The sequence below is a fragment of the Antechinus flavipes genome, chromosome 1 (assembly GCF_016432865.1).
Source record: "Antechinus flavipes isolate AdamAnt ecotype Samford, QLD, Australia chromosome 1, AdamAnt_v2, whole genome shotgun sequence".
Lineage (NCBI taxonomy): Eukaryota > Metazoa > Chordata > Mammalia > Dasyuromorphia > Dasyuridae > Antechinus > Antechinus flavipes.
In genome coordinates, this window is record NC_067398.1 from 287,702,179 (window position 1) to 287,724,829 (window position 22,651).

Here is a 22,651-nt window from a genome sequence, read left to right on the forward strand (position 1 = left end):
TGGCCTAGCTGTACCTGATCTAAAATTCTATTATAAAGCAGCAATCACCAAAACCATTTGGTATTGGCTAAGAAATAGATTAGTGGATCAGTGGAAAAGGTTAGGTTCACAAGACAGAATAGTCAACTATAGCAATCTAGTATTTGACAAACCCAAAGCCCCTAACTTCTGGGAAAAGAATTCATTATTTGATAAAAACTGCTGGGATAATTGGAAATTAGTATGGCAGAAATTAGGCATGGACCCACACTTAACACCATATACCAAGATAAGATCAAAATGGGTCTTTATCAAATAGCAGAAACAATTAATTTGAAAGAAAAAAAAGATCAAGAATCTCAAAGGAATTAATTTTTTGAAGTGTAAAGGAAGGAGGTTTAGCAGTGTCAGAGCTTAAGGTATATTTAAGGCAAAAATTATCAAAACAGTCTGGTCCAGGCTAAGAAATAAAAAAGTGGATGTAAATTATTATAGTAACCTTGTGTTTGGCAAAAGATTTAAGCTTTTAGTATAAGAATTCACTATTTGGTGAATTATCACAAGATAAAGAACGAGATTATAAATAAATTAGAGGAACATAGAATAGTTTATCTCTTAGACTTGTGGAGGAGAAAGAAATTTGTGACCAAAGATGAACTAGAGACCATTACTGATCACAAAATAGAAAATTTTGATTACATCAAATTAAAAAGCCTTTGTACAAACAAAACTAATGCAAACAAGATTAGAAGAAAAGCAACAAACTGGGAACACATCTTCACAGTTAAAGGTTCTGATAAAGGCCTCATTTCCAAAATATATAGAGAACTGACTCAAATTTATAAGAAATCAAGCCATTCTCCAATTGATAAATGGTCAAAGGATATGAACAGACAATTTTCAGAGGATGAAGTTGAAACTATTACCACTCATATGAAAGAGTGTTCCAAATCATTATTGATCAGAGAAATGCAAATTAAGACAACTCTGAGATACCACTACACACCTGTCAGATTGGCTAAGATGACAGGAAAAAATAATGATGAATGTTGGAGGGGATGCGGGAAAACTGGGACACTGATGCATTGTTGGTGGAGTTGTGAACGAATCCAACCATTCTGGAGAGCAATCTGGAATTATGCCCAAAAAGTTATCAAATTGTGCATACCCTTTGATCCAGCAGTGTTTCTATTGGGCTTATATCCCAAAGAAATACTAAAGAAGGGAAAGGGACCTGTATGTGCCAAAATGTTTGTAGCAGCCCTATTTGTAGTGGCTAGAAACTGGAAAATGAATGGATGCCCATCAATTGGAGAATGGCTGGGTAAATTGTGGTATATGAATGTTATGGAATATTATTGTTCTGTAAGAAATGACCAGCAGGATGAATACAGAGAGGACTGGCGAGACTTACATGAACTGATGCTGAGTGAAATGAGCAGAACCAGGAGATCATTATACACTTCGACAACGATTTTGTATGAGGACATATTTTGATGGAAGTGGATTTCTTTGACAAAGAGACCTAACTGAGTTTCAATTGATAAATGACGGACAGAAGCAGCTACACCCAAAGAACGAACACTGGGAAACAAATGTGAACTATCTGCATTTTTGTTTTTCTTCCCGGGTTATTTATATCTTCTGAATCCAATTCTCCCTATGCAACAAGAGAACTGTTCGGTTCTGCAAACATATATTGTATCTAGGATATACTGCAACATATCCAACATATAAAGGACAGCTTGCCATCTAGGGGAGGGGGTGGAGGGAGGGAGGGAAAAAAATCGGAACAGAAACGAGTGCAAGGGATAATGTTGTAAAAAAAAAATTACCCTGGCATGGATTCTGTCAATATAAAGTAATTATTAAATAAAAATTAAAAAAAAAAGTAACTAGAAAAAGCAAAAAAAAAAAAAAGAATATGAGTCATTTCCTGATTAATAATGGTCAAGCTATATGAACAGGCAGTTTTCTGAAGAAGAAATAAAAACTATATATAGTCATTTAAAAAGACTATTGTAAATCATTATTCACTTGAGAAATACTATATTAAGGAGAGATTTTTTTTTTCTTTTGCAGTCTAGTGTCTTAAACAAGAAGTGATGTTGGATTTTAAACACTGAAGTCCTTTTTAAAAATTAATTTGTCATTTGTTCCATTTTAAGTTTTGAACTGTTTCTCTCCTTTCCACATCCCAAAGAGGGTATTTGACAAAATACATTTTATATAATAGAACCCTTTCTAATAAAATCTGAAATAAAAAACATTTTTAGTCCCAGAAATGCTAACTATAGTGATAAGACAAGAAAGAATTTGAAGATACATACATACACACACACACACACACACACACACACACACACACATATATATATATATATATATATATATATAGAGAGAGAGAGAGAGAGAGAGAGAGAGAGAGAGAGAGAGAGAGACTTAAGGGTCACATAGCCAAGAAGTATTAAATGTCTGAGGTCCTTCCGTCCTCCTAACTTCAAGACTGTGTTCTATCCACTCCAGGGATCCTCAAACTTCTTAAATAGGGGGCCAATTCACTGTCCCTCAGACTGTTGGAGGGCCGGACGATAGTAAAAACAAAAACTTTGTTTTGTGGACCTTTAAATAAAGAAACTTCATAGCACTGGATGAGGCAGATAAACGTCCTCAGCTGCCGCAACTTGTCCGCGGGCCGTAGTTTGAGGACCCCTGCACTATACCATCTATCTGTACCAACAGATGTCTAAAAATATTTTATTGAGCCAAATCTTATCAAGGCACAAAAGGTCAAGAACCTCAAAAGAAATAACAGGGAAAAAATGGGAAGAAAAAGAAGTCTATTACAAAGCAGCAATGATTAAAATGATTTAATACTTGCTTTTAAGAAGTCTGTCAGTGGAATAGATTATGTACACAAAAATACAGAAACAAATAAACACAATGGCATACTGTTTAATAAATTCAAATTCCCCAGTTACTGTGGTAAGGACTCACTTTTTAAAAAGTAGATATCTATCCATTGGAGAAGGTCTGTCAATTGTGATGCATAAGATGATTGTGCCTTGACCCCAAAGAAAGGGAAGTATGTTAAAAAATAAAGATAAAAACATAACAAATAGCACTTTTTTAAAGTCAATGAGTATCAGTTGTTTTTGGGAAGCCTCATATTTAGCTGCCTTATTTTTGTATGCTACTTTTATTTACATGATTGCATTAGATACAGTAGTGCTATGTAACAAATAATGAATCTTCTGTGGGTGGATATAATTTTTTCATAAAAATCTTCAGCGATTCAGCACCTTATTTTATACATTTTATACATTATTTATATATGTTGAAACACTCTGACCCATGATTTTTAAGGTCCCTTCTACTTTTAAAGTTGTGAATTTATTGTCCATACTATTTCTGTAAGGGACATTTTTACTTTTTTATTGGAGAACAAAATCTGAATGAGGTGATATCCCTTTTTTTTTTTTTAAGAGAAGGGAAAGAGATGGTGAGACTAAAAAGCTTGACAGAAGAATTACCTAGATTAATAATCTAATAAATTTGCCTAGGAGGAATTGAATAAATGGATATTTGTGGGAATGACAATAGTAAGATAATTTAGAATAATCTGACTTTGAGACATAAGATGAGAATTTTTATCTTGATTCATAAGACAATAGCAAATTGAAAAAATGTAAAGTAGACTTAGTAAAATGGGAGTAGACTTAGTAAAAGCACTATATAAAAGGTACAGAACTAGTATTTATAGTTGAAGAAAGTACAAAAAGTTTGTCACAAGTTAACAGTGTAATTAAAAAAGAAGTAATTTTCTTAGGGATACCCATTGCAAACAAAAACACTAATTGCATTTCCATTGGAGGCTATTATGTTCCTCTTCTTTATTCATGCATCCTCTTTTTTTCCTTTATTTACAGCTGGTTGAGCATTATTCCTATAAACCAGATGGACTCTTACGGGTTCTTACAGTTCCATGTCGGAAAATTGGCTCAGAAAATGGTAACTTATTAATAAAATAGGTTTTCTTGATTCTTTTTATATTTTAGCAAGCAAAAATAAATCTTTGAAAAAAATTAGAATTTTGTGGGATTGCTTTTTACCATAATTGCATTAAGAAAGCAATTAAAAACAAAGGAAACTATGATTTCATGAACTTTACATTTTAAAACTAATACATGATACATAGATGAAAAAATAACTGAATGTAAGAAGATAGACCATCTGGAGAAAATAGTTTTAACAGATGGGGCATGTGTTTTGCAGATAATGTGAATTTCACAATCACTATTTGGGATTCAGGAATCTTTTTGTTTTGTTTTGTTTTTAGCACTAATTGTCCTTCATATCTTCATAGGTAATATTGATTTTGGGATGTCTCGACCACCTCTTCCATCCCCTCATCCTAAGGTAAGTGTTATTAGGATCAGTGAACATTAAACATTTATACATATCAGCAAATGAAAAATATAATCTTGTCTAATCTTAAAAATGATCATGTTGAAATTATGGAATAAGTTACTTTATTAATAGGGATTCCCATGGAGTATTATATTAAACAATAGGCTATTATACTTTTAAAATAAATGTGTTGATTATTTTGAATAAAATTTATATAATTGTATATTTTTTCAGTCATGGTATTAGTGATTGAGTTTCTTTGTTAATATATGTTTAAAAATTCTGCAAAGTTGATGTTCAAAACATTTCTCATATTAAATTTGGAAATTTTAAATTTAGGATTCATGTAGCAAATTTAAATTAATTTTTTTGTATGAATAAGATCAACTAATATTAAGTAGCATATTTAATGATGCTTTTGAACACATTAATAAAGTTCTTATGGGGGAAATTCAGTCAACATAATCTATCTACAAGGAAGTAGAATTATAATGATCAGTGTCTTTGGTTCTTTTTGACTTAGTTGTTTTGTTCAAAAGATTCTGATAGAAAGTTCTCCTGACTTATTGTCGACAAAGTCTACGAAACACTCAAAGAACTACATATATATATGTATGCATATTATATATATATAATGTCAGACTGATAGTATAATTGCAGAACATTCTGAGTTGAAGTATGCAGAAGATTGCTCCAAAAAAGGTTATAATAGAGAATAATTGGGATTCTTGGACAATGGCACTTCTACTTATCCCCATTGTTATGTGAGCTTCCTAATTCTGCCTAATTTTCCAATTTTGTGTGTGTAGAATGAGGAGAGGGGAGAATCTTATTTTGCTACATATCATAGAGGTAATTTTTTTAAAGGATGTGGGAAGGGGATGGAGAGTGGGTTTTCCCTACCTTATTCATAACTTTTGTTCTTAGTTCAAAGAGGAATAATTGCATTATTTTATATGCCTTGATTTTGGTGGCTAGGTTAGGCTGTCATAGACCTATGAAACATAACTTTTTTAAACTAGGATGTAGGATTTAGTTTTCTTCTGCTGCTTCTTCTGTTTCTTTTCTTTTTTGCAGGAATATTATCATTTCCCCATAGACCTTCCCTCTTTCCTGCTTTTAGATGTTGACTTCCAAAGAAATTTCCCAAGATTTTGGTGCCTGCATCTTTAATATGATATATTATTCTGATATATTTTTCTGCCTCTTCCTTTAGAAAAAGGACCTTTATTTCTGCTCCTTATTTTAGATTCTGACTCCTTTAGAATTAACTATAGTTTTTAAGACAAACTATCTAGAGAGAGATATAAGAGCTGATCTTGCTAGCCTCTGTCTTCAGAGATCATGAATATAGAAAACAAGAAAATTTAGAAATTCTTTGTAAATTGAGTCCATTATAATCATGTTGTTAATTTTTCCTGGTTTAGAATTTTTTCACCAGAAAGCCATAGTTGTTTTTCTTACAATTTTTTATTCCTGAATGCTATACATTTGATGGGAGCTCAGTACTTAGGTTACTTCCCATAGATATTAGTCTCTGTGTTTACTATTTACTGAAAGCTCCCTTACTCTTAACAACTAACCAAATTTACTTTCCACTCATTGTATTGATGTTTGTTTAAACTGTATGACTGATTAATTCTGTGTAACACAAAACTATTTCTATTGTAATAGATCTTATGTAGCCTCTAAATAAACATTTTTAAGAAAGCAGATTTTAAGTTCTTTTTGATGAAAAAATTTTAAATGATCATTAAATTGAAAATTAAGAGATTAATTGGTAAAATTATTTCTAAAAGCAAGTTAAACAAGCATCTGTCATAGAAGATATCTACTGTTTTTTTTTTTTTTGAAAAATTTAATGTTCCTTTTTGACATTATGGTTTCTAGAGTTGGTCAACGGGTGGATTTATCTCAAGAATCAAATCATACTCCTTCCCAAAGGCTGGCAATAAAAAGGTGCCTAATGCATATCATGTTTGCTGGTTTCTGAATAAGTGGTAGGATGTATTCACACTCAGCTCCATGTCTTTTCCTGTTTGTTCTGGTTAAATGTATTATTATCTACTAACATTCTGAAGGTAGAGATTCTAACGCAGTCTGTTTTTCAACTTTCATTCTTCATCATCACTGACATCAACTTTACCAATGGTGATTCAGATGTAGCCTTGTTTTACTGAAGCACATTCCTTGGCTGTCTTTATCCTAGGCATAGTTTGTGCTTTTTTGTCAGTTTTTTTTTTTTATTTTGTGTCTTTAATTAATTTTTTTAGTTTTGTAATTACTTAAATACAAACTAAAGCATGTAGTTGCATTGGAAATTATTATTCCTAGCAGAAACTAGTTGATATCTTTGAGGTAAAGCTTCAATATTAATTGGTAAAGTAAAATTTCGTATTATTATGGTAATATATACATATATAGATAAACTTTTTTTTACTAAAAAGAAAAATTAGACTTTGTGATTGAATATACAAAATAATTAAAGCCTTCAGATCTTATAGTTACTTTACCATAGCTATAAACTTTAAAGCTTTTTAAAATACATATTGGAGAAGCTAGAGATTGTGAGATAGAAAAAAAGTCATTTAAGAAACAGTAATTTTAATATTTGATTTGTTTTCTTTTTTCTATTTGATTTATAAAGTGAATAACACAAAATTCCAGTCACTGTGATTAGGTTTTTTCCTATAATATAATAATTCCCCCCAATTACTTAAAAGACAAGTTATGTGAGTCATTCTTATCCTAAATGTGACTTCTAAATAATACATTTAAATAACACTATGCAATTGTCTATTTCCTTTCATCTGTATTTGAGTCTCAAACTATGTAAAGCATAGTTTACTTCTTGAAATTAAGATGTATACTTGGAGAAAAGACTAAAGAATATGCATAATTCAATTATACTCTTTCCAGTATATACAAGGAATTTCTAAAAAAAAAAATGCTGTTCTTCATTCTATTGACAATACCAAGAGAAATGAAGTACCATATCATTTTAAATAGGATATCAGTGAATTTTTCTGGCTTTGGGGTCATGGCCTGCATACTAACTGATTCACACTCTGTATATTCAGTCTATTCATTAAGGCTATCTCCCAAAACAAAGACAAAACAAAAAACAAAAACAAACAGACAAAAAACCCCTAATTTATTTTCTTGGTACTTATTAGAAAGAATGAAGGAAACCTTTATCATATAATCCAGTTTTTATTTTATTGCCATATAATAAGTAGAGTTTGTAATTATCTTAGATGTAATTATGTAAAGAGTTTGTAGTTATCTTAGAAATTTTGTTATCTTTAATAGTCAACCAGTCAAGATGTTTCAGTATCCCTACAGATCAAAATAATACCTTTTGTGATAAAACTCCCATTTGGTCATTACTGTTGCATATTTAGGAAAACAGGCCTAATCAATGAGAACTGAATATAGCATCCTTTATTAAGCATGGATTATCCATAATAGGTTTTTAAAAAGATGGTAGTACTGTGAAAGTAGATAATGAGATGTCTTAGTGGATAACATGCTTAATCTGGAGTCAAGAAGACCTTAGTTCAAATTTGACTTCAAAAACTTATTAGCAGACACAGCTAAGATGGCACAATAGAATGAGTAGTGGTACTGAAGTCTGGAGGACCAGAATTCAAATCTGGCCTCAGACACTTAATATTTACTAGCTGTGTGACCCTGAGAAAGTCACTTTATCCCAATTGCCTCTCTAAAAAAAAAGGAAAGAAAAAAATGAAGGAAGGAAGAAATGAAGGGAGGGAGGGAGGGATGGATGGAGGGAGACAAGAAATGAAGGAAGGAAGGAAAAAGAAAAGTCATTGTTCTTGTTAAAACCTTCCTGGGTGAATGAGCCCAGAAATCCAGAAGACCTGGATTCAGATTCTATCTTCTATGCTGACTAACTATAGAAAAGTCAGAGGAATCTAGATAAAAAACAAAAACTAAACTTAAGCCTTCAATGCACAATTTGATAGCAATAAAATGAAGAATATGAAAGAAATAAAGGATTTTATATATATATGTATATATATGTGTGATGTTCACTTTTTTATACTTGTTACAATAGTGCTATATTTTTCTCATATGAAGTTGCAATGTCCTCTTTTTAGACTCTTCTGTTCATAAACAATTGTTGATAAATTATATAGTTGATAGATTAAGAACTATAACAAATTGTTGACTTTGTGTATTTGCCTCAATAATCAATTAAAAAGGAAAAGATATCTAAATGTAATTCAAAAAAAGATTGCTTGTCTCATCCTTTGTGTTGGTTCACAACACATTTCAATAGCAATATTTATTCCAGATTCGCATAGTAGCTAATGTCTAACCCTAAATACATAAGGAAATTGAAGCTAGTGCACTGGGACTTTTGAGCGTCAGAAGGGCTAATGCCAATAAGGTGTACATATTAATTCACTTTCACTTTGGTGAGCCTGTTAGAATTTAGAGTCATCAAACTGCCTAAGGAGAGACTCAGGTCAGGAATAGAATAGGTCAAAACTTTCATGCTGATAAATAGTGAGATTGGCTCCATGAGTGGCTGCTGTACTTTCAAAATAGGTAAGATAGAAGGATTCCATTAAAAAAAAATTAAGATCAAACAAAGTCTTAGAAAAGTTGTCTATAAATTTATTTATAAATAGCTATAAATTTAAATTCAAGATAACTTCTTATATTAAGAGACTGTCTTCAGGAGGGCCTTTATTCCCTTTGTTTTATTTATTTATTTGTCTTTAAAATGGCAAATTATTATGTTAAGCTTTCTCCTTAGTAGTGCTCTAATTGTTTGAAAAAATAATGTATTTTCAGCACATATGCCTAGTTTATTCTTTTTTCATTCATGGAGTAGACCATCTACTTTTAGTCTCAGTCTTAGGCAAAATAATTTTTTTGCTATTATCATACCTTGTCCATATATACCTATTAGAGAAACCATGAGAGACACTTAGACCAGAAATTTTAAAAGGCTATATAGCATAATTTTGAAAGCATTCAGTTCTGTCGCAGAAACTTTTCTAAAAAAATTATAATTATTTATTACATGACTATAATTTTTATTTTCCTCATAACTCTTTGCCTTTAATAAACATGCAGGTGTTTATAATGTCATTTTTTAATTGTAGACAAGTACACAATCTATTGATCTCAACCAATCAGTTAATTATGAGGCCTCTTGAACAAACCACCCAGTATGGGTCTTAGAAGCCTTTAAAATGCTAGCTTTAAAATTGAGTGAACTATGGAGGAGAGGATCCTGACCTGCTGGTATTCCGTCATAGAAAGGAAATTATGTTTGAAAAGCCAGAGAATATTGTAAAATTTTCCATTATCTTAGTAATAGAAACCCCTTGTCATGCAGACTCAGCCAATCTAAAAGAAGAGTAGGTCCTAAGGAAAAGGTTTGGGATTTTTCCCTTAAGCAGATGTGATTTTTTTTTTTTGGTGGTTAGTCTTAACTTGAAAAATTAGAAAAGACTTTTCTTTATGTTAACATCTCCCAGGAATAATTATGTCCATTCCTTTCAATTCCTACTATCCCATATCTTGCCAGTTTATATTATGTTTGTGGCAGAATGGAAAACAGCACTGAATGGAGTCAGAAGACCTGGCTTCAATTCCCCATTCTGTCCTTACTACTTGTGTTAATTATGTCAGAAGACAGGCTTTCAAATATTTACAGTGGTTTTACATTTCCATATTATATACTTTTTAAAATCAAAATGTGCCTAAGCAATAACCTGAAGGAGACAAAATTTTAGTTAAAAATTTCTGTCTGTAATTCTTGTCTATGTCTTTCTTGAATAAATTATGCTATAATAAATAAACAACAAATCAAATATATATCCATGACGTATATTAAATGTTTCATCTTGTGCTTCAGTCACATCCTTCCAATGTTAACCGGGCAGAGAGTATAGTAGAACTTAATCCTTATGTGCTACAGAGGACAGATGGTACCACTTTGGGAGCTGAAATAGGTAGGTAAAATCACATGCTCATTTAACTCATTGTTTTCTGTAATTTCTGTATCCTCATGGTCATCTTTTCTTCATCTCCATATTCTCCTGAGATGAACATCCATTTGGGTATCTCATATCTTTATATTATACCCTAATATGTCACTAATGATCAGTCGCACCTCACTGACTGACTCTCTCCAGTTTCACTGGATATAACAATTATATTCTAAAACCAAAATGGAACCATCTTCAACCTCCAAACCCATCTCTTATTCAAACTTTAGTTTAGTTCCTATTGAGTATGCTATTATTCTTCCATATACTCAGATTTGTATTCTAGCTATCCTGATGCTATCTTCTCCCCACAACCCCATCTATCAATTTGTACACAATATAACTCAAATCCAATATCTTACAACCAACAAAACTGTTATCCTAGTCAGTCTCAAAACTTCTAGCTTAGATTATTGCTGTATCCTCTAAATCTCTGTAACTTCTACTTTCTCACCTTTTCAATCTAGTTTCTACCTTGCTATCAAAATAATTTTCAAAAGGTGAAAGTCTTAATTAATCATGTGTTTCTTATCTGTACATAAATCCTGTTGCCTCTCAGACCAAATATAAAACCTTCAAATGAATATTTAAAGCCTTCCACAGTGGGTTTATTAGCTTTTTCCAAAGCTGACATTCCATCTCCCATATGAACACATTTTCACAGATATGTTTCATTCCATCAGTTTTTAGAATCCCTTGCTTTCATTAAGACTTAAGTCAGTGATCACTCCTTTCAGAGAGCTGGATAAAGCTGTTGGCTGAATTTAATTTCAAGAATAAATTCAATAGAAGATAGAATTCAATATGGGTAAATGTAAAGTTTCTGTTTCATAAGTATAAGGCAGAATTTGTCTAATTTGTCTAAAAACATTTGAAGGATTATATTTGACTGCAGTTTTCACAAAAGATGATAACAGTGTGAGATTGCCTTCTAATGTAATCTTCAACTGAATTGAGTTATAGTTAAAAGTAATAAAGAAATTATAGCTTATCTTAATAATGGTTAGAACAAATCTCATGTACTGTATTCAGTTCTGGACACCATAATTTAAAAATACTGAAGACTGAGAGTCAATAGTAGACTATTGTCTATTGACAATAGTTGAGAGGGGGAAAAACTAGCATTAACACACACACACACACACACACACACACATATACACACATACACATTACATACACACACCACATTTAAAATATTGGTACCAGCCAACTCTGAAAAACTATTAATTTGGAAAATACTTTGATGTGCAATATCAATAATGATATATAGAAACATCAGAATTTGAAATAATGAACCAGAGTTTTGCCCCTTATAGGATGCACAGGTACTTTTAAGAAGCTATATCAATGTCAAGACCATTAAATAAGTTAGTGTTTGGTCTCCTAGTGTTCTTTTTAAAATGTAAATGGTCAAGGAGAATTTTCCAGGTGGCATATTTTTTTTGTTTTGATAGTTGTATTATGGTATTATCTATTTCGTCAATGATGAAATAGACATTGCTGCATAAATTAACAATTTGCCTCTCTTGTTTCTCATTACTATTTAATTAAAAGCATCTTGTCCCATTAGGATCAGTGTGGCACACAGGAGATGATAAAATAGATGTTACATTAAATTTTTGTCCTACCCACTTGCTCAATAGAATCAAAATCTGAAATACTGCTCCAATAGCCTAAAAATTTGCTTATCACAATTTTCCTAAAACTAGTCTAAGTAAGGAGTAACATTAATTTTAAAAAAATAACATTAATATTATCATGGAATGCTATTTGCTCCACATTGAAAAAATAAAAAGTAGCAAAATATGTTTATTCAGTTGCAATTATAAAGGGAAACTCATTCTCTAATGGGGCTGGTGAAAATGTGTTTAAATGATTTGCAGACATGCAGAGGGAAGCCTTACCAATGGACACCGCGGTCTATGAAAGTCCCTATGCTGATCCAGAAGAAATCAGACCCAAAGAAGTACGTCTGGACAGAGCATTGCTAGCTTTGGAAGAAGGAGAGCTTGGCTCTGGTAACTTTGGCACTGTTAAAAGGGGTCGGTATAGGATGAAAAAGTAAGTTGCTGTTTTCAGTCATGCTTTCAAATGTATTTGCTGTCTTTATAGTATTTGTTAATTCAATATATATATTGTGTGTGTATATGTGTATGTATATATCTATATCTATATATCTAAATCTATATCTATCTCTATCTCTGTCTCTCTGTCTCTCTCTCTCTCTCTATATATATATATATAGAGAGAGAGAGAGAATGAGAGAATTATCCTCCTATATATATAGAGAGAGAGATAGAATGAGAGAATTATCCTCCTAGCCCATTTAAATGCAAAGGATAGCACTATATGGTTAAATCTTCACTTGACTTTGGTGTGAATTTCTGGTACAATTAATATATAATGCAATTATATACACTATACAGTGTTTTTATTATAGTAGGCTTTGTGACATGGATGTCTGAAGGCAGTGATAAATCTGTGTGAAAGTGGCTGAGTTAATGTGTATCATGTTTTGACTTAGTTGACTTAGATTAGACTAGATTTAGACTTATTTGGGTATAGACTGTCCTAGAGCTACATATAAAATTCCTGAAAGTCCTTATCATTTGTTTAGTTTAGTTTGTTTAGTAAAACACATGAAAGAAAGATGAAAGTATTTTAGATTTAGATTGCATAATTTTATTCACATAAAAGTGAATTCAATAGGAGTATATGACTTTAAAACTAAAAGATACAAATAGACAAATATAGTAAAGTTTGTTCTTATCCCACACACTGATCCTCTTTTTTGGTATTAGACTGATTTAAAGTTGTCTCCTCTTCTTTTTGTATTCCTGAATCTAAGATGAAAGACCCTGTTCCTTAGGTCATGATTATCTTAATTAACTTTTGGATTTTTCCAGAGGCAAGATCTAAGATAGCCAAAAACTTATTTAATAGTACAGTAAAATGTGTGCTTTTGAGCCAAGGTTTACAATTTTTAAATTAAGAAATAATCATTGCTTCTTTCTTTTCTCCCTGTGTCAAAGCTAAGAGACAGATTAATTACACCAACCTATGTATGTTTTTAAAGTGCTTTCTTATGTTCTACTTAAAAGAAAACCATGACTTTACATATTATATTTGTTTTGCTATTTTTCTTTTTCTTTTCTTTTTTCTTTTTTTTGGAGGCAATTGGGGTTAAGTGACTTGCCCAAGATCACACAGCCAGGAAGTATTAAGTGTCTGATGCCAGACTTGAATTCAGGTCCTCATGACTATAGGGGTGGTGCTCTATCCACTACAGAAATTAGCTGCCCCTGTTTTGTTTTTTCACTGCAGATATATAGTAGTACAGATGTGTTATAAGTTAAATCAATGTTCATGAATTGCTGTGTTAGGGAAAAATATGTTTCAAGTTAAAAAAAACAACTATTTTTTGGGATATAAACATTTCACAAATTGAGGAATTATTCTGTTTTTTCCCTAGCATTAAATTTTCTTAATTATGTCTTAATATATATTATGTATCTGAAATCTGAAAATTAAAATAACCCCATATTTCTTTTAAAGTAATTCTTTAATTCCAACTTTTCCCTGGATGTTTTGCCTTTCCCTTACTTTCCTCACTGTGAGGGAAGGATTGAAGTAGAAAGAGAAGTAGGGAAAAAAATTGAGGAAGAAACTGATTAGGCCTTTATTTCAAAGGATAACTTATTCTCATTCAGTGCCAGAGAGATGGATAATTCTATATTATTAATAGCAATTAGGAAATATATCTCAAAGGGTAATTTAATCTAAAAATGTAAATGTGTATGTATGTGTATTTGAATTTGTTTTGTAGAGGTGAAAAATTAGTGGCTGTAAAGATCCTCAAAAATGAGACCAATGACCCTGCAATTAAAGATGAGTTATTAAGAGAGGCAAATGTCATGCAACAGCTAGACAATCCTTACATTGTCCGAATGATTGGCATATGTGAAGCTGAATCCTGGATGTTAGTCATGGAGATGGCTGAACTTGGTCCACTCAATAAATATCTGCAGAAAAACAGGTAAGTTTACTCTAATTACTCAGTATTCTGGAGAATCCTATAGTAATAATATCAGTGCTATGTTTTCTTTAGAGCAGAAATGTCAATCAAACAGATTTCACTAAAGTTCACAAAACTCCTAAGTGCTACCCTAACCAGATTAAAATGTGATTGAGAAATACTTAGCAAAATAAATAAAAACACATTAAAACATAGATAACATTAATAAGGTTCTAAGTCAATGTGTGGCCTACAGGGGTCCTTACTTAATGATTTAATGATCTCATTTCTATTTGAGTTTTACACTACTAATTTAATAAGATTTAATAAGTTAAATAAGATTTAATAAGATTATTTAATAATAATTAACAGCATATTGCAAATATTTCTAAAATACTTGCTACTACTTTTTTCTCCTTTCATATAGGGACCCACAAAAATGTTAAAGCTAAGGCATGCATAAAGGGAGAATTTCAGTAAATTGTTTCTGAAGGTTCATTTTCTGTCTTATTACATTCAACAAAATTCCAATTCTGTGCCGTCTTGGAAATATCAAGGAGTGAGAACTTGATTTAATGACTTTTGTTTTCAGTATTTCATTTTGTTTAGCTTATACTAGCCAAGTAAAGCCAATAACTTATAAGATGTTTTGACAAGGTATGCTTGCTCATTGGGTTAAATCACTTTGAGACAAATATTTGGGTAAAGCATTTTGTAAGGCAGTACAAAATGTTCTAATTCTGACATTAAACTGGCATCCATGTTTATGAGTTTATGAGTTAAATTTTGCATTAAATCCTTCCCAAAGTTTTGTATATTGCACTTACTGTTAACTGATTTTAATACTAAAAGCAAACAATTACCACATCAGTGTTGATATGAAGTAGCTTTCATGAAATGGAAAATTTACTATAAAGCATCTCTGTATCTTTTTGTTCTATTCTAACATACCACTACATAATTGTAAACAATTTTAAGGAAGAATGATAGCGTGGAGTGATGAAGACATTAGCAAAGTGTAAAAGAATAGAACAAATATAACAAAATAATTCAACTTATTTTTGTAACAAAAATTATGGCCAGTAAAATAAAATACTGAAAATTTTACAATAAAAGGATCTCCCCAAATCCCAGAATAGTTTTGATTATCTTATCAAATTGGAAAAATAAAAGAATATGTTTTGTCTACCTCTTTCCCCCATGGCTTCATATATCTGTGTGTAACAAGAACTAAAATATAAATCTAATTGACATTACTACAGTCCTTCACTTTGTTGAATTCCCAAAGGTGACTGAGAATTAAAAAAAAAAAAACAGCTTATTTATTTTGTTCATGTCGTTTTCCAAAAATATGTCTTTTCTACCTTCTCATTTTCCTATAGCATAAATCTCATGGTTATGTTAAATCAAGAGCTAGGCTTGCTTCCTTTGAATTTCTTAAAACCTTTTTTTCAAGATTTTTGAAGTTGGCAGTTCTGGAAAATCGGATTTAATTAATGACTTATGGTATATAATTTGCCAAGGTTTTACCATTGCCACTCTTACCTGTTGCATTCTAAGATGGAAAAATCTTAAAAGATTTTTGGAGACAGAAACAAAATGTCAGAGTAGTGAATGCATTTAGCTGAGCTCTCCCAACATTCCTCTTCAAACAATAATTCTAGAGTGGCAGATCTAAGAAAAGATCAGAGTGAGACGTTCTTCCAACCCAAGACAACACAGGAGAGCAGAAAGAGAGGTTTGTAATATAAGGCTGGACTGGAGCATACATGGATAAAACCACAATTGTGGAAGCAGGTAGTAGTGATAGAAGTAGCAGCAACTTCAGGAACTCTCAAGACAGAGATGATAAGAAACTTGGCAACTGGTAAGAAAGAGATTACTAAGTGTCTCTATTCTAACACTGAACCAGATGTTTTTGGCAATTTCACTGCTTATACCCACTTCAGGGTCAAGGCTGAGAAGAAAACTTTTAGTCAAGAGAGAATGGAAACTCTAAGGGGTACTCATTTCAGTCCCCAAAGGATCAGGGATCCTGAGGAACATTTTTGTTTCTGATTCCAAGAGTGGAGGAGTCCTAGAGGGCAGTATTGATTGCAATCCCAAGAGAGCAGGAACCTTTGCTCAGTAAAGACCAGAGTGCAGACTAAAAGAGCAATGTCTATGCCTCTTTTCAGATCTCAGCACTTTGAAAGTACAAAAAAACTTCTAAACCCTCAGAAATAGTTCTGAAAAGAGGAGTGTGAAAAAGTCTGAAGCATGAAACAGTGCCACTCTCTGCCACTATTCATTTTGGGAACTAAGTACAATGCTAAAAAAAAAAAAAAAAAAAAAAAAGTCTCAATCAAGAAATAGGGTGAAAGAATGAACAAATGAACAAATTTCTCTCTTGTTTTCCCCATTTAGTCTTTTGGGTGAGGGGTGAAATAGAAAGAGAAGCATCAAGGGCAAAATACTACTCCAGTGATAAGAAAGATCAAGAAACAAATGCAGAAGAGGAGAATGAAATCAAAACAGCTACAAGAAAATCCTCAAAGGAAAATGTGAATTGGATATATAAGCCCAACATGAATATTTGGAGAGTTGAAAAATGATTTTTAAAATCAAATAGGAGTGGTAGAGGAATGAAAGCAAAAGAAGATAATTATTAAAATAAAATTATTGTCCATTCTTCATTTTCTTTTTTTTTCCATAGTTACATATAAAATAACATACTTTTATTTTGGTTATACATATACATTCATTTTAAAATATATTTCTATATGAATCATATTGGGAGAGAAAAATCAAAACAAAATAGAAAAACCATGAGAAAAAAAACTAGGAAAAAAGTGAACATAGCATGTGTTGATTTATATTTGGTCTTCATAATTCTCTCTCTGGATGCAGATGGCATTTTCCAATCAATTTATTAGGACTGCTGGAATCACTGAACCACTGAGAAGTCTTTCATAGTTAATCAATCTACACAATTTTACTTTTGCTGAGTTGCGTTTTTTTGGATCTGCTTGTTTCACTCAGCATTATTTCATGTAGAACTTTCCAGGCCTTTCTAAAATCAGCCTGTTCATTATTTTTTATAGAACAACAATATTCCATTTTTTCTACATACCATAACTTATTCAATCATTCCCCAGTTAATGGGCATCTACTCTTTTTCCAATTCTTTCCCACCACAAAAAGGGCTGCTCCAAATACTCTTTATATAAGTGGTCTTTTTCCTCTTTTATGATTTCTGTGGGATATCCAGTAGTGGTACTTCTGGGTCAAAGGGTGTGCACTGTTTTATAACCCTTTGGGCATAGTTACAAATTGCTCTCCAGAATGGTTGGATCCTTTCACAACTCTACCAACAATGCTTTAGCATCCCAGTTTTCCCACATTCCCTTCAACATTTAGCATAATCTTTTTCTGTCATCTTAGTCAATATAAGAGGAATGAAGTGGTACCTCAGAGTTATTTTAATTTGCATTTCTTTGATCAATAGTGATTTAAGGAATTTTTTCATATGACTGTAGCAGGCTTTAATTTTGTTATTTGAAAATTGTTCATATCCTTTGACCATTTATCAATTGGGAAATGACTTGTAGTCTTATAAATTTCACTCAGTCCTTTATATGTAGAAATAAGGCCTTTATCAGAAATATTGGCTTTAAAAATTGTTTCAAGTTTAAATCTTCATTTTGACATTATTTTCATATGAGGTGTGAGATGATGGTCTATGCTAAGTTTCTAACATATTTTCCACTTTCCCAGAAATTTTTGTCAAACGCTTGAGATCTCATCCCAGAAGCTGGGTTTGTCAAACAGTAGATTAATATAGTGATTGATTATTATATTATGTGTTCACTGATTTATCACTCTTATTTCTTAACCAATACCAGAAAATTTTGATGACTGCTACTTAATAATATAGTTTTAGATCTAGTATTGCTAGGCTATTATTCTTTGCTTAAAAAAATAATACACTTGATATTTTTTACCTTTTCTTTTTCCAGAAGAATTTTGTTAATATTTTACTAGCTCCATAAAATAATTTTATGGCATTTTGATTGGCATGGCATTGAATAAGTAGAATAATTTAGAATTGTAATTTTTATTACATTTGCTTGGCCCACCCATAAACAATTCATATTTTTCCAGTTGTTTAGCTCTGAATTTATTTGTGTGAAAAGTATTTTTCAATTGTGTTCATATAGTTCCTGGGTTTGTCTTGGAAGGTAGACACCCAAATATTTTATTTTGTCTACAATTATTTTGATTTTGATTGTATTTTTAATATGTTAAGATACATGTTAAAGTCATTATATGTACACATATTTATACAATTATCTTGCTGCACAAGAAAAATCAGACCAAGAAGTAAGAAAAAGAAAAACTAAGAAAGAAAACAAAATGCAAGAAATAACAGCGAGAGTGAGAATGCTATGTTGGACCACAGGTTCAAACTCAGTTTCCATGGACCTTTCTCTGGATATAGATGGCTCTCTTCATCACTGAACAAATGGAACTGCTTTGAATCATCTCATTATTGAAGAAAGCCATGTCCATCAGAATTGATCATTGTATAGATCAGAAGGAAGAAAAAGAAAAACTAAGAAAGAAAACAAAATGCAAGAAATAACAACAGCAAGAGTGAGAATGCTATGTTGTAGTCCAAACTCAGTTCCTACATTCCTTTTTTTGGGTGTAGATGCCTCTCTTCATCACTGAACAAATGGAACTGTTTTGAATCATCTCATTGTTGAAGAGAGCCATGTGTATCAGAATTGATCATTGTATAGTTTTTTGTTGGCATGTATAATGATCTGGTTCTGCTCATTTCATTTAGTATCAGTTCATGTAGATCTTTCCAAGCCTCTCTGTATTCATCCTGCTGATCATTTTTTACACAACAATAATATTCCATAACATTCATATACCATAATTTATTCAGTCATTCTCCAATTGATGGGCATCTACTCAGTTTCCAGTTTCTTGCCATTACAAAAAGGCTGCCACAAACATTTGTGCACATATGGGTCCCTTTCCCTCCTTTAAAATCTCTTTGGTATATAATCCCAGTGGAAACACTGCTGGATCAAAGGGACTGCACATACACAGTTTGATAACTTTTTGAGCATAGTTCCAAATTGCTCTCCAGAATAATTGGATCAATTCACTGTTCCATCAAAAATGTATCAGTGTCCCAGTTTTCCCACATCCCTCCAACATTCATCATTATCATTTTTTGTCATCTTAGCCAATCTGACAGATGTGTAGTGGTATGTCAGAGTTATCTTAATTTGCATTTCTCTGATCAATAATGATTTGGAGCACCATTTCATGTGACTGCAAATAATTTCAATTTTTTCATCTGAAAATTGTCTGCTCATATACTTTGGCCATTTATCAATTGGAGAATGGCTTGAACTATTATAAATTTGAGTTAATTCTTGATATATTTTATAAATGAAGCCTTTATCAGAACTTTTGGATGTAAAAATGTTTTCCCAGTTTATTTCATCCCATCTAATTTTGTCTGCATTAATTTTGTTTGTACAAAAACTTTTAAACTTATTATAAATCAAAATTATTTTGTTATCAATAATGATCTCTAGTTCTTCTTTTGTCACAAATTCTTTCCCCACAGATCTGAGAGGTAAACTATGCTATGTTTTTCTAATTTGTTTATGTTATCATTCTTTATGTCTAGATCATGAACCCATTTCAACCTTATCTTAGTATACAGTGTTAAGTGTGGGTCCATGCCTAGTTTCTGCCATACTAATTTCCAATTTTCCCAGCAGTTTTTGTCAAATAGTGAATTCTTATCCCAAAAGTTGGAGTCTTTGAGTTTGTCAAACACTAGACTGCTATAATTATTGACTATTTTGTTCTGTGAATCTAACCTATTCCACTGATCAACATCTTTATTGCTTAGCCAGTACCAAATGCTTTTGATGACTACTGCTTTATAATATTGTTTTAGATCTGGTACAGCTAGGCCACCTTCATTTGCTTTTCTCTTCATTAATTCCCTTGAAATTGTTGATCTTTTGTTCTTCCAGATGAATTTTGTTGTAATTTTTTCTGGGTCAGTAAAATAGTTTCTTGGGAGTTTGGTATAGAACTAAATAAATAGATTAGTTTAGGTAGTATTGCTATCTTTATTATGTTAGTTCAACCTATCCAAGAGCACTTAATATTTTTCCAATTGCTTAGATCTGATTTTATCTGTACGGAAAGTGTTTTGCAGTTTTGCTCATATATGCCTTCCTTGGCAGATAGATTTCTGAATATTTTATCCTATCTACAGTTATTTTAAATGGAATTTCTCTTTGTATCTCTTGTTGTTGGATTTATATGGATCATATCATCTTCAAAGAGTGATGATTTGGTTTCAGCATTATCTACTCTAATTCCTTTAATCTCTTTTTCTTCTCTTATTGCCAAAGCTAGCATTTCTAACACAATACTGAATAATAATGGTGATAGTGGGCAACCTTGTTTCACCCTTGATGTTATTGGGAATGGTTCCAATTTATCCCCATTACATGTGATGCTTACTGATGATTTTAAATAGATGCTCCTGACTATTTTAAGGAAAAGTCCATTCATTCTTACATTTTCTGATGTTTTTAATAGGAATGGGTATTGGATTTTATCAAATACTTTTTCTGCATCTCGAGATAATCATATGGTTTTTCTTAATTTGGTTATTGATATAGTTTTCCTAGTACTGAACTAGCCCTGCATTCCTGGTATAAATCCTACTTGTTCATGGTATGTTATCCTGGGGATGGTTTTCTGTAATCTCTTTGCTAATATTTTATTTGAGATTTTTGCATCAATATTCATTAGGGAGATTGGTCTATGATTTTCTTTCCCTGTTTTTTGTCCTACCTAGTTTAGGTATCAGTACCATGTCTGTGCCATAGAGGAATTTGGTAGGAGTCTTTCTTTCCTTATTTTTTCAAATAGTTTATATAGTATTGGAGTTAATTGTTCTTTAAATGTTTGGTAGAATACACGTGTGAATCCATCTGGTCCTGGGGATTTTTTCTTAGGGAATTGATTCTCTTGTTCTCTTTCTTTTTCTGAAATGGGACTCTTCTGTTAATCTGGGCAATCTATATTTTTATAAGTATTCCTCCATTTCATTTAGGCTGTCAAATTTATTAGCATAATGTTGGGAAAGATAACTCCTAATTATTGCTTTAATTTCCTCTTCACTGGTGAAAAGTTCTCCGTTTTCATTTTTGAGTTAACAATTTGTTTTTCCTATTTCCCTTTTCTAATCAAATTAACTAAAGGTTTATCTATTTTTTTCATAAAACCACCTCTTAGTTTTATTTATATATTCAATAGTTTGTTTTTTTTTTACTTTCACTTTTATTGATCTCTCCTTTTATTTTTAGAATTTCAAGTATGGTATTTGATTGGAAGTTTTTAATTTGTTCTTTTTCTAGCTTTTTTTAGTTGCAAGTCCAATTCATTGCTCTTCTCTTTCTCTATTTTGTGTAAGTAAGCATCTAGAGATAAAAATTTCCACCTATTACCACTTTGACTGCTTCCCACAGATTTTGGTATGTTGTAGTATTTTTATTGTAGACACAATTATAATTGTGTCTATGGTTTGCTGTTACACCTATTCATTCTTTAGGATGAGATTATTTAGTTTCCAATTACTTTTTGATCTATTTTCCCCTGGCCTTTTATTGAATGTAATTTTTTTTGCATCGTGATCTGAAAAAGATGCATTTACTATTTCTGCCTTTCTGCATTTGATTTTGAGGTCTTCATGTCCTAATATATAGGTTCCTTGAACTGCTGAGAAGAAAGTGTACTCCTTTCTGTCTCCATTCAATTTTCTCCAAAGATCCATTATATCTAGCTTTTCTAGCATTCTATTTACCAATTTAACTTCTTTTTTATTTCTTTTGTGATTTGATTTATCTATTTTTGAGAGAGCAAGGTTGAGATCTCTCACTATTATACTTTTTGCTGTCTATTTCTTCTTGCAACTCTCTTCACTTCTCCTTTAGGAATTTAAATGCTACACCAATTGGTGCACATATGTTTAATATTGATATTTCTTCATTATTTATGACCCTTTAACATGATATAGTTTCTTTCCTTATCTCTTTTAATTAGATCAATTTTGCTTTTGCTTGATATGAGATCAGGATAGCTACCCCTGCTTCTTTTTATTTCACCTGAAGCATAATAT

The 22,651-nt window shown here is 31.6% G+C and overlaps 1 protein-coding gene across 3 annotated transcripts in view; it reads left to right on the top strand.

Annotated features, from left to right (window-relative positions):
• SYK (spleen associated tyrosine kinase) overlaps positions 1 to 22,651 on the top strand; it is a 147,871-nt gene that overhangs the window by 89,610 nt on the left and 35,610 nt on the right. For 2 of the 3 annotated variants that reach the window (XM_051962215.1, XM_051962222.1), the window contains exons 5-10: positions 3,909 to 3,990; positions 4,346 to 4,398; positions 6,280 to 6,348; positions 10,289 to 10,385; positions 12,308 to 12,485; positions 14,251 to 14,460. In XM_051962215.1, coding sequence (XP_051818175.1) covers positions 3,909 to 3,990; positions 4,346 to 4,398; positions 6,280 to 6,348; positions 10,289 to 10,385; positions 12,308 to 12,485; positions 14,251 to 14,460 — 689 coding nt within the window. The remainder of the gene's footprint in view (positions 1 to 3,908; positions 3,991 to 4,345; positions 4,399 to 6,279; positions 6,349 to 10,288; positions 10,386 to 12,307; positions 12,486 to 14,250; positions 14,461 to 22,651) is intronic. The other variant, XM_051962231.1, reaches the window with a different exon arrangement.